At 36.8% G+C, this 17437-nt stretch overlaps 1 protein-coding gene across 1 annotated transcript; it reads right to left on the bottom strand.

Annotated features, from left to right (window-relative positions):
* Window positions 1-10412: 10412 nt before the first annotated feature.
* LOC138937735 (uncharacterized) lies at window positions 10413-12158 on the bottom strand. The gene has a single exon (XM_070304275.1). The coding sequence runs from the start codon at window positions 12149-12151 to the stop codon at window positions 10427-10429; it is 1725 nt and encodes a 574-aa protein (XP_070160376.1). The 5' UTR covers window positions 12152-12158; the 3' UTR covers window positions 10413-10426.
* Window positions 12159-17437: the final 5279 nt, after the last annotated feature.

Here is a 17437-nt window from a genome sequence, read left to right on the forward strand (position 1 = left end):
TGTTTTATCAATTCCCAAAAATCCATGTGGTTCTGACCAAGCTTTTTTACAGAACTTACAAAACTCTTCATATGTTAATTCAGAAGCCAATTCTTCATGTATTTTTTTGAGATTATTTCCAAACTCATTAAAAATAAACCACAGATTTGAATTTTTTCTAATTATAGGGTTTATTTTAGTGTATTTATGATATAATCCGAGAATACTAATATTTTTATGCCTTCCTTCACAATAATATCTTATTATTTTACTTTGATCTTTTAACATTCCATCATCAAAAATTACTAAACTATTTGATGCACATTCTTCTACTGGTAAAATTTTTTCCCAATTACCCTCAAATAAATAATCAATATCATATTTATCTTTTTCCAACTCTTTCTCTAATCCTACATAAGTAGGTTGGTCTATAGATGGACTATAAACATATAATTGTCTATATGGTAGCCATTTGTTTGCGACAAAGTTAGTAGATAAAAATGTTTTTCCACTACCCGATTCACCTAGAATTATACCGCGTACTACATCTGGAAAGAATCCACCACCTCTTTTATATTTATCTATAAAATTAAAATGTTTCATTTTTAGGTGATGTTTAGACATTTATTAATAATAATAAATGGAAGAGTATTTTAAAAAACGAATGTATGTTTATCGAAAAAGTTATAAGTATTTTTTTAAATGTAAAATCGCTATATCACTTAGTAAAGCAATATTTGCGGCATCAAGTTTATCAGGTATTGCTGTTACACCATTATTTGCAATAAGTGCCATATCTGTTATAATTGAAATATTAGATAATGAATTCAAAACATCATTAAAATTAATGGATAGGCTTGATGAATATAAATTATCATTTAATTTTTATTGTGAGTTATTACATTTATTTGAGGCTCAACAAATATCTGAAGAAGAAATTCATTTACGTGAAAAAGATTTTATTAAAAATTTGAAATACTTTCCACGTGAAAAGTACTTAAAACAAATGAAGATAAATGGTTATTCTTCAATGAAATAAATGACCGTTAGTAAAAACGATATTATTGATGAATTACACAAACCAGCAAGGAGAAATTATCCAAGAAGATCTACTATTACATTAGGAATTGATGATCTTTGGCAGGCTGATCTTGTTGAAATGGATTCGGGTAACTTAAAGGGAATATCCAAAATTAATAAGGGATATAAATATTTATTAAGAATTATTGATACTTTTTCTAAATTTGCTTGGGCAATTCCTGTTAAAAATAAAACTGGAGAAAGCGTATCAAAGGCAATGAGTATTTGTTTTAAAAACCTATCGAAAAACCTTTCAAGTGCTTCACATTCAAGAATCGAAAGTTTGTCTCAAGGGGTTGACCCGAACTCACAGCATAAACCACCCAAAAATCTGCAAACTGATAATGGGAAAGAATTTTATAATAAAGATTTTAAAAAACTCATGGAACAAAATAAAATTAATCATTATTCGACATATAGTGATAAAAAAGCTGCAATTGTTGAAAGATTTAATAGATCACTCAAAGAATTAATGTGGAAACAATTCAGTATACAGGGTAATTACAAGTGGGTTGATATATTACCAAATTTGTTAAATATTTATAACAATAGAAAGCATAGAACTATAGGAATGACACCATGTGAAGCGTCCTATGGACTAAAACCGAAGGATGCGTCAAGCCGTCTTGACAATAGTCCAAAGGATGCGTCTGAAAGACACCTGAAGATGACGTCTGAAAGACTAAGTCCAAGGGACGCTAAGTCCGAAGGACGCTTATTTCAAGGGACGCGATTCAAAGTTGGTGATTATGTAAGGATTAATAAATTAAAGCATATGTTTGAAAAAGGATATACATCTAATTGGTCAACTGAAATATTTGTAATAGATAAAGTTTTTAAAAACATACCTCCATATTATCATATTAAAGATATGAAAGGTGAAGAGATTAAAGGAACCTTTTATGAACAAGAACTACAAAAAACTAAAATTCCAACTAACATCTATTTAGTTGAAAAAATATTAAAAAGAAAAGGAAATAAAGTTTATGTTAAATGGCTAGGCTTTGATAATACACATAACCAATGGATAAATAAGAAGGATCTAATCACTTCGTAAGCGTCCTTCGTTGTTTTTTTTTTTTAATTTTATTGCTTTTATGAATGATTTTATATATGATTTTGATGTTTTTAGTTGATTTTGGTGGTGGAAAAAAATCCGGTCCAGAATGTATGCTTTTGTATACTACTGAATATCATCATTAGAATCCGATTTTCTCTTTATTTTGGCTGTAGGACGTAGACTACGAATTCGTAATTCACGGCTTCTCGCGTTTCTACTGTCTCTCCTGTCGACTCTTAAGATGTTACCATAGATATATAGACTGGATTGAGCATTGTGTTGACCATTGGATTGTGCAATCTGTTTTCCGGAAAAAATAAAGCTCTCATTGGATATCACGCGTCGCGTCATCGCGCTGGCTGAGAGAGTCATTACACGATGACGGCACGCGCAAGCGCAGGGTCAGCGCACATGGTTTTATAATCGTTGCAGCCTAATAATTAACTACCAAACATTGTAATTAAACTACCAATCACCACCAAGCAATTGTCTTTTAATTAAGACGAATTTGAACAAAATTGATTGGTAAATATATTTATTCGGCTAACTTTACAGCTTCCAGTTAGCCATCCCCACTAGCTAACCGCACATGGTTTTTTTTACTTTTTAGATTAATTATGGACCACCAAACGTTGTAAATAAGGAATCTGTGACCACCTAACGATTCTGCATCAAATAAGCCCTGATTTAATCGATAGGCTAAAAATTAAAAATATCCGGCTAACTTTACGCCAATATTTTAATTATCTAATTTAAAAAAAATTAACCACCAAACCTTTTAATTAGGCTACCAATCATCACCAAACGATCACCAAACAATTAGATAATTTTAATTATTAAATAGTTAAAGTGATCCGGCTAACTTTACGGAGTTCTATACTCCAGGGACGCTGAGAGCTAAGACCAAAGAGAAGCCTGAGAGATGCAATGCCGGCGATTTTTGTGGGACGCTTTTTCTAAGCCATAGAGCAGCGCCGTGCATCCACTTTTAGGAATTGGAAACACTTACTCACATCCACTTTTCGGTACTGTCGGTTAAATCTCCATATGGTTCATATCCGTGCTACATCCACTTTTTGATACTGTCGGTCATTTGGTTCATATCCATGCTACATCCACTTTTCGATTTTTTCGATAGTGGTAGTACACTGATCGTTTGATAAAGAGAGATGTTGGCGCTGTCTTTGTCTCTCCTTCATCGCGCATGTGTGTAGTATCCGTGAAGGCACAAACACCGATACGTTGAACACACGGATGCGATCGTTGAGAGATTGTAACGATATCATTACTGACGGCCTCGCGGGCCGACTAGCCGCCCGCATTTCCTGAGACTCGGCGCCTATGGCGCCCTTAACCCTCCACACCCAGTGTCGCGGCCCCGCCGTGGAGCCACCCCACCACGCTCCGACTCGCGTGAGTGGGTGGCCGTCCGCCGGTATATAAGGCGGTCCGGCAAACGTAGCGTTACCAGTTCCCGATCTTGAGTCCTCTCATTAACTCCAGATCCAAAATTATCTCTCGTGTTACACCAGGTCACAGGCTACCCTGTTGCTGGGACGGCACACTCCGATATCCCGCGTTAAACCAGGTCATGGGCTACCCGTGATTATACCGGACTACCCGGTTGCTGGGACGGCGCATCCTTAGATAATAAGACCGTTTCGCGTCCAGATTAGACCGTAAGATCGTTCCGCGTATATCGCGACTCGACCAGACTAGACCGTAAGACCGTTCTGTAAATACCGCGTCCAGATTAGACCGTAAGACCGTTCCGCGTATATCGCGTCCAGACTAGATCGTAAGACCGCTCTATACATATACCGCTTACCGCTAGACCGTAAGATTACTTTGTACACATACCGCGACCAAACGCCGCACTCATAGAATTAATTAACCTTAGGATAACCACCCAGCGTGCTAGTCCTTCTAAGTATAAGCCGCAGAAAGTACCGATGCCCCGTCCTTCTAAGGATAAGGTAATCAGGCGGTTGGAACCATACTAAGGGCCACGCGACCCCTTGTAGTCTTTAAAATCTCCTTATTGTAATAGCTGCTATCTATCTTATTGTAATAATAATAATTGCTTGCATGTAAACACCGCTACTGCAGAACACTCTAGCACCGTCTGCATGAGCCGCGCTCGCTTCCCGAGCCTTGCACGCGCGACCGTCACCGCAACATTGTTCCTGCGAACTTTTGTACGCACCGCTATCGCATGTTTTCATTGTAAATATAGCTTTTAGTGTTGCATCTTTAATAACCGCTTGAATAAACTAATCATTAAACCGCTTATACCGAGGAAGAGTGAATTCGAGTTTCCCCCTTCTCCCGAATCCTGGCACTGGCGAGCCAGATCCGAGGCGTACGGGAAAGGTGAACCGTTACAAGATAAATCTAGATAAGGAGCGACAATGGGATCGTCCCGATTGCGCACATTACCGATCGGACACGACAATATTTCCGGATCGGACACAGACCCGATCGGACACAGTCCCGATCGGACACAGGCTCAATCGGATACAGACCCAATCGGACACATATGGTTGCAATCGGACACAGGCCCGATTGGACACAGACCCAATCGGACACAATTCCGATCGGACACTTATGGTTGCAATCGGACACAGGCCCGATCGGACACAGGCTCGATCGGACACAGGCCCAATCGGACACAATTCCGATCGGACAGATATGGCTGCAATCGGATACAGGCCCGATTGGACACAGCTCCTTATCATCCAGCATCCAACGGGTTAGCAGAAAGATTTGTGCAAACACTGAAGCAATCACTTCGTAAAACTAAATTAACAAAAGATAATGTAAAAGTAAATGTATAAAAATTTTTGTTTCACTACCGCGTTACCCCAATTCCAGAGCTAAAAAAATCACCAGCCGAAATTATGTTCGGGCGAAAATTACGTAGTCGACTGGATCTTATCTTGCCAAAGAAACTTGCAGTTAAAGAAGAGTCAATAAAGTGCGATAGTGAAACAAGAAATTTTCAAGTTGGGGCTAAAATAGCCGCACGGAAATACTTAAATAAAAATGTAAATGGCGTTTTGGTACCGTCATTAGAAAATTAGGAAAGCTACATTACTTAGAGAAATTAGAAAATGGCAAAACATAGAAACGACATGTAAACCAATTATGCATAATCGGGCAAGATGTTCAAGAAGTTAAGTCGCGATTAGAGTTAGATGATTTCGATGGTACCCATCCAAATTTTGATGTAGAAAAAAATGTTAAGGATGGAGAGAGACCGGCAGTAACTGTATCAAACAATGAGTGCGTGAACGACACTGTTCATGCTCCAGCCGAGGAAGAGACGGAGGAAAATGCGCACACACAGATAATTGTAGGTAATAAAAAAGAAATGCGTACAAAATGAGATGGAGGAAAATGCACAAGAACCGATAACTGCGGCTGATAAAAAAGAAACACAGACAAGCGAGCAAAAGCCAAATACGCGTCCCCAACGCATCAGAAGAGAATCCTCTAGATATGGAGACTTTTTTTGTTTCGCATTATATAAGTGTAAGAAATGTTTTGTTAAAAAGGAGAAGAGCTGTTATGTATTTTATAAATTCCGCGCTGAAGTAGCGCCGCGCCGTTGCGTGGCACTTCCCGAGAGTCAGAGAAACGGAAGCGGATCTCGCGCTCTCTCTGTCCTGAGATTCCGAACTGTTAAGTCCTACTTTACGATCACTCTTTGTATTAAATTTTGTTAAAACTTGTCAGAAGAATATATATTATAGAAGAAAGTTCGCTGGGCATAATTATTTAAATTACCAACTAGAATATATTCAACAACAATAACCGTATGAATTAAATAATTTGTGTAATTATCTTCGATTCAATCAAACGGCCGATAATGTCAACATTCTTCAATTACTTCCGGGCCCACCAGATCCACTTGACGGTCATAAAACTTTACCCAGGGCTGACGGTCTTTAATAGTATCTCGTCGATGCTAGAAGTCTATCAAAAATATCATAAAACTCAACTGCCGTAGAGTTAGCAGAGAAATTAAATATTTTCTAATTATTTTATATTATATAATTTTGGAATCGTTTGGGGAAGTTTAGGAAAATCATTTTAACATTTAGGAAACAATATCTTTTTTGTAATAATAAAAATTTATCGAGCGTCAAGTTAGCACATCTTAATTATGTTTAATAAATATTATGAACGGAATCGATTAGAAATCATTTGGGAATAACATATTCATTAATATTTTTATTTGGGAAAGTCGCATTTTTGTAATTTAAATAAATTTGTGTATTCAAAAAAATGCATTATGCGTTATGCACGCGGCATAAAGGAAAATTGATATTTTTTGATGTATTCTATTTTTTCTTCTTATGTTATATTATTAGGTTTCTCATATCTAATAATAAAACATAAGAAGAAAAAATAGAATACATCAAAAAATATAAATTCACATACTTAGAATTGTTACGTCCAGACTCGAGGAAGGATGAGTCGACGGAAGGGCGCAACAACTATCTTTTATTTTCCCGAAGTTAAACGTCTCGTGGCGTTCGGAATCGGGTCGAACGAACTGATAGGTCCGCAAAGCAGGTAAACGACCGTTCGGATCGCTATTACGCTGTTTATTCAGACGTTCGTTCGGTGGTCCCTTTTCGGTCAGGGAATTTAATCCCTTTTACGCGGGATGGGACCTAGTGCGATCTTCGTACTGGGATCGAGAGAGGGGTTAAGAAATGTTTAATTAATGAAAAAAAATATAATTTTATTCATTATAAAAACAAAAGTTCGAATACATGATATATAATATATATGTAGGAAGTGCTTACATTATCGTGTGAGTGTGAGTGATTGTGTGTGGTTGAGCTTATCGCTCCGCGGGTGTTACAATGGTACGGAGGGCATCAGTCAGAATGACGAGGGAAAGTCTCTACCGTTAAATTTTAGGTTCTGACTGGTTAATACAATGTAGGTTTAATAATAAAAAAAAATTAAAACATGTATGTGTATGTGTGAGAGTGAGAAAGAGGATGCGGTATGAAGGAGGGAGAAAGAGAGAAGGGGGAATTTTTAGGTTTGGTTAATCTTGGTAAGATGAGTCGGCTTCCAGGTCGGGCAATTCGTTGCAAAACTCTTCTATCGCTTGGTCGAATTCCGACTCTGAAAGGTGCGGGGAAGTTGGGGGTGAATTGTTAAGGAGGACAGTAGATAGAGAGGAGAATGAACGAGGGGAAAGCGGAAGTTCGGTGACTTCGGGGAAGTAGATTGGGGAGTAGCTGGGGGAGGGGTAGTTAGGCGAGAGGGGAAGAGTGGGTCTAACAGATATTGTTGTTGAACTGTTATTGCGAGTAGCGCAGAATCGGCATTTTACCGACGTTCGAGTCCTCCGACTCCTGCGAATGACTGTTTGGCTTGGACTGCCGGATCTGGTTTTCACTATGAAAACCAGCGTTAATATAATATACGTAATGCGTTATATCTCACGAGGGTTAATAGCGTAAATTAAATTGGACGAATGTGACTTACTTTTTGTTTCGTAGGTGAAGGTGTGGAGTCTCTTAATGTGCCGGATTGCCGGGTTCCAGATTAGCCAGGCGATGAGTGCACTGGTATAATTTTTTTTGTAGTTTTCGCGGTGCCACGGCACTTAATGAGACTTATGTTAACTGAAGACGCACGCACAGAATAAAACAAGTGTTAAGTAAATGAAGTGGTAAGCAGGTGCTAAGTAAGACTGTGAGTGGCCCTTTGGATCCTCTTTTTATATCTCTTTTTTAGGGGTGTATTCTAATTTCTAAGAGTGGGAATCTTCCAAGTCTCTAACGAATTAAAAATTATGCCAGTGCCCTCGTTAGGCGGGGTGTTTCTCCTACTTTTCGAATTTTTACTCGTGGTGATCGTCGATTGGTGATCTCGATATCAGTTGAGCATTAGATTTCCCTTGCGCACGTGATCTGATTAGAAAGGGTCTTAATATCGTTACTGGATATGTCGTCACATGAGTTTCATCATTATTGATTTAGTTACGTTTGTCGGATATTTTCTTAGAGGGAATTTTATTATCTTTTTGATATCAATTTATTCTTCCGTTGGAAAATTCTATTTCGAGGATATCTACTGATTTTTATTTATTTTTAGGCGACTGGCGCGGTTTCGTCACCGGTCTCTCGCGTCTTTCCCACGGTTCCTCATAGATATTGATATTGATAAGTGACTAAATGTTTAAAGAAATACGTGGCGCAAGATGCTCTATTTACTGAACGACTTATTTTTATCACCGATCGATTATCGTTGCCGCAACATTGCGGTAGGAAGGAATCGTGGAGTCGCCAGGACGTAACACCCCCGGCCTTAGACAAATGTTGGGGAGGAGCCCGACATTTGCAAAGATTAAACAGATTCCTTCCTTTCGCAATTAACTAAAGTATCCTAATTATATATGATTTCGGGCATGCTGGTTGGTTTATTAAGAAGGAGGAAAGAGAAGGCGACCACCAAAACCCCTTCCTTCTTTCCTTCGTCCTTCTTTTACTTTTTCAATTAACTATTATTATTATTATTTTTTTTTTTTTTTATATATATATAATTCTTATACAAAACTATCTTTTCTTATATGTGCCCATATATGGCGTAAGAGATAGAGAAAAAACTACATGTGTCATAATGTTTACCTGACCATTATTGATAAGGTTGGGTCTTCGGCTGGAGGGTTTTATTGCCCTGTGAGAGAGATAGGATATTCCCTTTTTTTTCTTCTTCCCTCTTGTGTTGTTGGAGTCATCTGAACAGCATATGTTCTGCTTGTCGGGAAGGTTTTTGATATTTGGCTTGGATTCTCGTTTATTACGAGCAATTAGCCATTGACTAGGATTCCATGTTGAATCCCATAATAGAATGTCCAAGCTTCATTTGCCTGGATCTGAGTTAAAAGTAGATTTGCTGATAGATATGCAATGATGACTTGTCAATTGACAAACGCTGGAATAGATTTTTTCTGACATGTTTTACATGTATATATATATATCTCTCTCTGTAGCTTGCTGATATTAGTTGACATCACCTTTTTGTAACTATCGGTCAAGTAACGCTGTTCTATAGTGTTAGAAAAGATAGTTTTGGTTTTGTTAGTTAATTAATAAAATACGGTAATGTTATACTATATATATATAATGGTATATATATATATATATATATATATATTTTTTTTTTTTGAGTTTATTGAGATATATTTTTTTCTTATAGAGGTAAATTATTGTTATTATTATCACTATTACTACAATAGTATGTGTATATAATAAGTTTTACTACTATTATTCTTATTAATATTATAGGATATATATATATATATAGGATATATATATATATTTTTTTTTTTCTATATGTATATTGTTGTGATTAGTCTATGTTAGGGAACGGTTAAGTAAAAGGCTTCTTCTCACTTTTACAAGTGGGGGAATACATTTGTGGCGACGTCGTCGATGAGTCGCGCGTGTCCCAGCTGGATCAACGAGTCTCGTAGGTTGTAGGCCTCTTCGGTGTTTTCATTATAGATCGTCAGTTTCACCATGGCTTCTCTTTCACCTAGAGGATGGATAATTCGTATCCACCCCTCTTGGCGATCTCCGAGAATCTTGCATATCAATCGCGTTTTTTCGGGCCATTTCGTGGCTCCGTTTACGGGACCCGTGTGCGCCAAGCCGCACTTAATGCTCTGCCATGGCAATTCTCTGAATCGGTCTTCCAAGAAGTATACCTGGCTCATCGGTTTCCAGACTGCCAGGCCCCAGTCTCTCAGAGATATTTTCACCATGGCTGTTGCTGTGTTTATTCCTATAATGAGACCGCGTTGCCAGAGGTTTTTTATTTGGATGGCGCACGGTTCATCTTCCCTCAAGTCTTCGGGCCAACAGTGGAGGTAGCGACTTCGTCGGTTCATCCGGAAGTTGAGCTCTTCGATGAGCTCTACTAGGTCTTTCTCTCCGTTTTTTAATTGGACCCAGAAAAGTAATGGAGACTCTGTGCGAGTTATCCGTACTTCCAATCGTCCGCGGGTCAACTCGTGGGTGTTGATGTTTTTGATTTCCATTCTCTAAAAATAGGTAAGACTAGGTTGATATAATTGGAAAGTTTTTAAGAGGGGCCCATTGCTTTAGGTTGATGGAGAGGAAGAGGGAAAAGGCGTTTCGTCGTTCTCTTTTCATATAAAAATTTTTTATTATTATTATTATTATTATTATTATTATTATATTACTATTCTTATTATTATTAATAAACAAAAATAAAATAGAATTTGATTTCCCCTTTTTTCCCCTTTTTTTTTTAATCTCTTATCTCTAACGTATAGGTAGAGTTTTCTTCCGGTCGTAGTAGAGGATATACCGCATTCATTTCTATGGTGTTGTGATCTCCTTGTTTGGTGGGTTTTATTGCTTTATTGTTTTCTTGCGGTGCGCTTGGCAGTAGTGGTGGTGATGGTGGGCTCGGCTGTGGCCTCTCGGGTCGCCTCCGTCTTCCCAGATGTAATAAAAGATTTATAAGAGAGTCCCAGATTGCTCCAAGCAAATATATGGACCATCCGTACACGGTATGTAAGGCATAACCGTGCACAACTGTGTCCAATATTAACTTGGAAACTCTTGCAATTAGATATATGCCGAGTAATCCAGCACTGATATTCCCGAAAAACAGGAACTTGTTCCAGAATTTTTTCCAAGCGGAAGCGGCTATCTTTTCCATAGATGCTTCATCCAATAAATTGGAAATGGAGCCCCCCTGTAGAGAAGTGGGTCTTCCCATTACTCCTCTTGCTACGGTGTTAAGTACTAACGGTCGTTCGGCCGGAAACATTATATGATCTCTCAGATCTTTTAATTCTTTTTCAGAATATATACCACTAGTAGCGAGCGATCCTGGGTTAATGTACTTCCAGGTAGGCTTGGTTAACGGTTTCATGATAGTAGGTGGTAAGGTATCTATCGGATTAGGTATAAATTTGTACCATGAGTCTCCTAAGAGGTACATGGCAGGTGCAAATGGATTGCATGCAGTTTGCGTTCCTTGTTGTAGTAATATATGAGTTTGAGGCGTTAGGAAATGTGTTCGATTCTCTCGGATTACTGGTAATTGGTCGTAACATTCATTTGTTCTTGCTAATTTTACATCAACTGGTACACATTTGATTATGTGAATTACTTCTCCTGCCAAAAGAGCCATATATCCAGGTCCTTTCATTAGATGGTATGCGAAAATGTCAGGTGCTTGCGTAGCTATGGCTAGTGCATTATGTAACATTCGTTTTTCTAAATTACATTGATGTAATAATAAATTTCTGTATAGTTCATTTATTTGCGTGCGGACGTGTCTTTCTACATATACGAATTTGGAATTCATGTAAGTAAAAATGTCAAGATTTGAGATGCCTGATTGTTTTTTGAAAATAGTAGTACCGCGTACTGTCTCAAAAATTACTAATTTTGGATGCTCTGTTGTTATTAGTGAATATCCACATGTATTGTATTTTCCTTTGCTAGTCAATGCAAATATTGTCTCTTGTGAGGTTAAAGAATAAACTGTTTGAGGATGATCTTTGTCGTTATCTATTATTTTGTATGCGTATCCTTCAAATAGTACACCGAAGTTATGGAGTTTGCAAGTATCAGTAGGTACGGGATCCCAGTAAGTATCTCCTCCCTCTACATCTGTACAATGTGTGGAGCCAAATTTACATGCTACCCCGGACCTGAGTTGCACTCGATTAGTATTTATTTTTACGTCGGCTACGTAATCTTGCAGCGTAATTCTTATGCTTGCGAGTACGATTACGTCTGTCCATGTTCCATAGGGATCGGAATACGCTCCTCCGATACATTCCCCGTCGTTGTCCACACTTCCAGCGAGCGTTATTGGACGAGTTGTAGTTTGATTTGATCTTAGGCCGGTTATATAGGTGTGCCCCATTTGATAAGTACCATAATCGTGCATTCGTTTGCATATATCTCGGGGTATTTCCTCTATGTATGAATATTTTCCGTTATATACGTCCATAGTGTGAGAGAACATTCTGCACCTTTTTATTAATCGGTCTATTTCAACTTTACACTGTATTATTTTCACGGATTCAAATTCATTCATTTGAAGTAATTGTATATATGCTTGTTCACGTTTAACGTTTTGTGGTGGAATGTCACACTCTTCGATAGTTAGTAAGGATAATGTTGTTAAATTCGCTGAAGGAGATCCGCAATCGTACCCTATTATTCCAAGAGTTTGGTAAAATTTGATTAATACTACTAGTATCGCGATTAGTCGTTTAATGTTGTTATCCATCTGAAAGTTTACATAATTATTTCTTCGATAATTATTCCTTATTGGTAGGTTTGATATGTGAAATTCATAAGCGGTTAGGATGTACAATTCGGCTATTCTTTTTTATTCTAATTTTTACGTTGTTTTTATTCAAGATTTCTAGAATTTCGTAAGGCCCAATATATTGATCTCCGAATTTACCTGGTTTTGGACCTTTTAATAAAAATACTTGATCTCCCGGTTTAAAGGTTTGCGGGTTGATTTTTCTATCATAATAATTTTTTGATCTAACTTTGGCTTGAATTACGTTATCGCGTGCGTTTCCCTGAATTGCGTGAAGCTGAGTGACAAGATTTATTAAATATTCGTCGTAATTTGCTAATTTATCCCCAGGAGGTAGAAGTTCGTTCGATGGAACGCGTGCTATCTTTCCAAAAACCAGCTCATATGGAGTGTGCTTTGTTGCTTCATGTACGCTTGTATTATAATTAAACATAGCAAGGCTAATCCATCTATCCCATTGTTTTTGTTCATTTGCGTATTGTTTTAAATATTCGCCTAATGCGTGATGTGATCTTTCTAAGGATCCGTTTGATTGAGGATGGAAGGCTGTTGTACGAAATTTACGAATTTTAAACAATTTTGCAATTTTCTTTATTAGATCGCTAAGGAAATTTCTGCCTTGATCCGTTAATATTGCTTTTGGTGCTCCAAGTACGCAAATAAATCGGTCTACAAAAGCTTCTGCGATGGTTTCGGAAGTTTGATTCGGTAATGGTATTCCCATGCAAAATTTAGTTAATTGATCTTGTAATGTCAGAATATATTCGTTTCCTCTTTCGGTTTTAGGTAAAGGGCCTACGATATCCATAGCTACTTTATCAAAGGAAGATCCTGGTGTATCTGTAATTATCATAGGTTGTTTTGTTTTTACTCGGACTAGTTTTTTCAATTGACATTGTAAACATTGTTGTATATACCGTTGAACATCTGCTTTTAAGTTTTCCCAGTAATAATTATGTTTTATTCGGTTATAAGTTTTTGCGTCTTTGCATTGGTAAGCAATGCATTTCACTGATTATAACGGAACGTAAGTCCTTTGGTGGATATTTAATTAGTCCGTGGCAAACAATAACTTTAGTAGGAGCGTCACCGAATATTGATTGTATATGTGATTTAACGTCATTCCATGGGACATTATTAATGAACTCGGTTTTTGCGATACTAAATGTTTCTAATTTTAAGTCTTCGGTTATATTTCGTAAGTCTGTTAAGATTTTAATAATTTGGTTAAGGGTAGTCGTAGGGCCTTCTCGCTGTCCCTCGCTGATGGGTAAAACCAGATGATAATGATTTTTATGTTTTATAGCCTTAGTTTTTCCTAAGACAAGAAATCCTAGGTTCGGAAGCTCTTTTCGTTCGAAAAGTTTTTGTGAGCCTGAATCTAAAGGTGTTCCCTGAGTGTCGACGAAATATACCATGTTATCTTTTCGTAAAAATAATAATTCTCGAGAGTCTATAACGTTACCAGGAATTATTCTATTTTCAATAAATGCGGGTTTTCTTTTTCTCGATTTTAAATTTTGGTTGATAATATCTTCCTCGTTTTCTTCTTCTTCTTCTTCTTTTTCACTGTTAGAATCTTTATCCGGCGGGTCGTTTCTTTCTTCAATCTCTTCAATCTCTCCGTCGTTATGCAATTCGTCGGTTATTTTATTTTGCTCAATATTTTGTCTTGCAGTTCGGCTTCTTGTTTGAATTTTGTTTTGTTTAGGAGGATCATGTATTAAAGCCTTTTCGGTAATTGATAGATGATCTGGTTCATTTAGTTCTGTTAGTGTAAATGGAAGAATATCGTTCTTGTTATTTAATAAATCGCTTTCAGGTATTATTTCTTCGTTTTCTTCCTTATCGGAAAGATATAAATGAAAATCGTCATCTTCTTCTTCTTCTTCACTATCGGATTTTTCTAATAGTTCGGCAATTAATCTTGCATCTTTAGGGCTATCTGGGTTTAAAAGTTTCTTGGTTTTCAAAATTTTACAATCTATTTCTTCGATATTTACAGGATTTCTGGACAATACGTCTGCGTTTACGTTTGTTTTTCCCGCTTTGTATACGACCTCATAATCGTATTCTGCTAATTTTAATCTCCAACGAAGTATTCGCATATTTGCATCTTGTGCGTTTTTAAACCACATCAAGGGTTTATGATCTGTAACTAAAGTGAATTTTCTTCCGTATAAGTATGGTCGAAAATGTTTAACGCAATATACAATAGCTAACGCTTCCTTTTCGTAAGTATCGTATTTTAATTCATTATCTGTTAGGGTTCGTGAGGCGTATGCTATCGGTAGGTCTTTATTTATCTCTCCTTGTGATAATATTCCTCCAACGGCTATTCCTGATGCATCAGTAGTTAGAATAAATGGTTTAGAAAAATCTGGATATTGTAGTATTGGTTCTTCGCATAGTTTTTGTTTTAAGATTTCGAAGGATTCTTCTTGCACGGAGGTCCACTCGAAGCGGGTGTCGTTTTTTAATAAATTTGTTAATGGTTTGGCAAATTTGAAAAAGTTCGGTATAAAGCGTTTGTAATATCCTGCAAGTCCTAAAAATTGTTTAATATTTTTAGGTGTTTTAGGTCTTGGGAATCGTTGTACTGCTTCTAATTTTTTCGGATCTGGTTTTACTCCGTCTTTACTGATTACGTGTCCCAGGTAAGTTACTTCTGTTTTTAAAAATTCACATTTATCTGGTTGTAGTTTTAAATTAGCTTCTCGGAGACGTTCCATTAAAATGTTGTATTTTCTTTCGTGTTCTTCCAACGAGGTTGCGTAGATAACGATATCGTCCATATAAACAAATAATTCCTTGCCTTGTAACCCAGTTAACACTAAGTCCATTAGGCGTTGGAAAGTAGCCGGAGCGTTTTTTAGACCGAACGGCATACGGTCAAATTCGTAATGTCCAAAAGGAGTAGTAAAAGCTGTTTTATGACCGTCTTCGCGGTTCATTTTTATTTGATGAAATCCTGATGCTAAGTCGCATACCGAAAAATATCTAGCTCCTCCTAATTGATCTAATATATCGACGATATTCGGTAAAGGATATGCGTCTCCGATGGTTTTGTCATTTAAAGCGCGAAAATCTAATACCATTCTCCATCGTTTGTTTCCCTTGGAATCTTCTTTCTTCGGCACGATCCATATAGGCGTGTTATATGGCGATTGTGAGTGTTTTACGATTCCTCCTTGTAACAGTTCTTCTACCTGCTTGTTTATTTCTTCTTTATGAATTTGCGGAAATCTACTGACGAGTGTTTATTGGTTGGTCATCTGTAGTAGGTATTCGATGTTGTAATACGTGAGTTGCGGTTAATTTTTCTCCAGGGATATGAAATCGATCTTGACTGTCCGTTATTAATTTTATAATGCTTTTTCTCTCTGCTTCATTTAAATGTTCTAGACGCAATGATTCTATGATTTCGGCGGGTCGATTCTTTCCTTTTTCCTCGGAAATTGTTAGACAATTATGCAAATTATAATTTCCAAGTTCTTGTTTTCTTTTATATCTTGTTTTGCGTTTTTGCATAAATTTTTCTAAAATTACTTGAGATTTATTCAACAAAGATATAAGGATTTTTGAAGACGGTTTATTTTTATTTTTAATATTTCGTAGATTCGAGTTTTTAATTTTTAAATTATATTTTAGAGCCTCTTCAGGGAGGTCTTTTATAGTAACATGAGAGGGTTTCAATTTATTTTCACTTTCTTCTTTAAATAATCCAACCTTAGGAAATTTGAGATCCAGGGAGGATATAGGACTTCTCCCCTTTTTGGAATGAGGTTGTGTCGAAATACGTAGTGAGGTTTGGTAATTTTCCTCCTCGCGATCGACGGAGCTAGGATTTTCTGACAAGGTTTGGAAATTTCCCTCCGAAATCCTAGAGTTATTCCCTTCTTGAGAGGATTGATAATTTCTCTCTTCGAGGGTTTTTAAATTAATCAAATTTTTAGGAGAGGGTTGGTAACTTCTCCCTCCAGGAGTGGTTGGATTTATTGGATTTTCAGGAGAGGTTTGGTAATTTCCCTCTCCAAGGATTTTTGAATTGTTTATTTTTGTATTTTTCCTCCCAATTTTAATTTTTATCTCGTCTTCGGTTTTAATTTTATTCTTATTTTTATTTTCTTCTTTGTTTAAAGTTGTTTCTTTGTCTTCATAATTAATTTCTTCGATAATAATTTTTTCTTCATCCACATTTTCACTTCCATTTTCAATATCCATGTTATTTTCATAATCGTATTCATTATGTATAAATGTTCCGTTTAGTGGTTTCTTCTTTTTCCTTATTCAGAGCCTCGGTCTTCGAATCATGGTCATCTAATAATTCGCTGAACGGTTTTAAGCGCAAGGTCGGGACATGTACTTCTGCCTCTTCATCTAAAGTACTGATAACATTTAAGTATGCTTTTCCAGAAACATTTTCCACGATGGTATCTCCTAAATAAATTCCATGTGCTATCTTTAATCTTGGTATGTAGCCTATTTGTATTTCTGGATTTTTTATTCTCACATAAAATAATGATTCGGATCGCGGAGCTACGATAATGGCTTCAGGCGATAAGAAAGGTATGTTGATTCCGGAGACATCCAAGTTTCCTTGTGCGTAATCTATCTTCGATGAAGTTTGTTTAAAGAAGTCGTTTCCTAATATGCCGGATTGTGAAATTGGAAAATCGTTAGATACAATATGGAATATAACCGGTGTTTCAAACGAGTTAATGTAATTTCACCTAAGGTATACACAGGGTAATTATTTATACCGTTCAACTTAAGGATATTAGTGTAATTAATATTTATATCTTCAGGAACGAGATTTTCTTTAATTATATTAGGTCCAGATCCCGTGTCTAGCATAAAGGTTATATTAGCAGTTAAATTACCGATGTTGATTTGAACGGTAGGCACGCGACTATGTTTGTCGAGGTTTACCGTCACGGGCCTTATGGTAATCCTGTCCTT

The sequence above is a fragment of the Polyergus mexicanus genome, unplaced genomic scaffold (genome assembly GCF_030449975.1).
Source record: "Polyergus mexicanus isolate NDT 795.1 unplaced genomic scaffold, iyPolMexi1.0 SCAF_11, whole genome shotgun sequence".
Lineage (NCBI taxonomy): Eukaryota > Metazoa > Arthropoda > Insecta > Hymenoptera > Formicidae > Polyergus > Polyergus mexicanus.

Excerpts from the sequence above, each read along its gene's own strand:
- LOC138937735 (XM_070304275.1), bottom strand. The coding sequence starts at position 12,151 with ATGGACGTATATAACGGAAAATATTCATACATAGAGGAAATACCCCGA.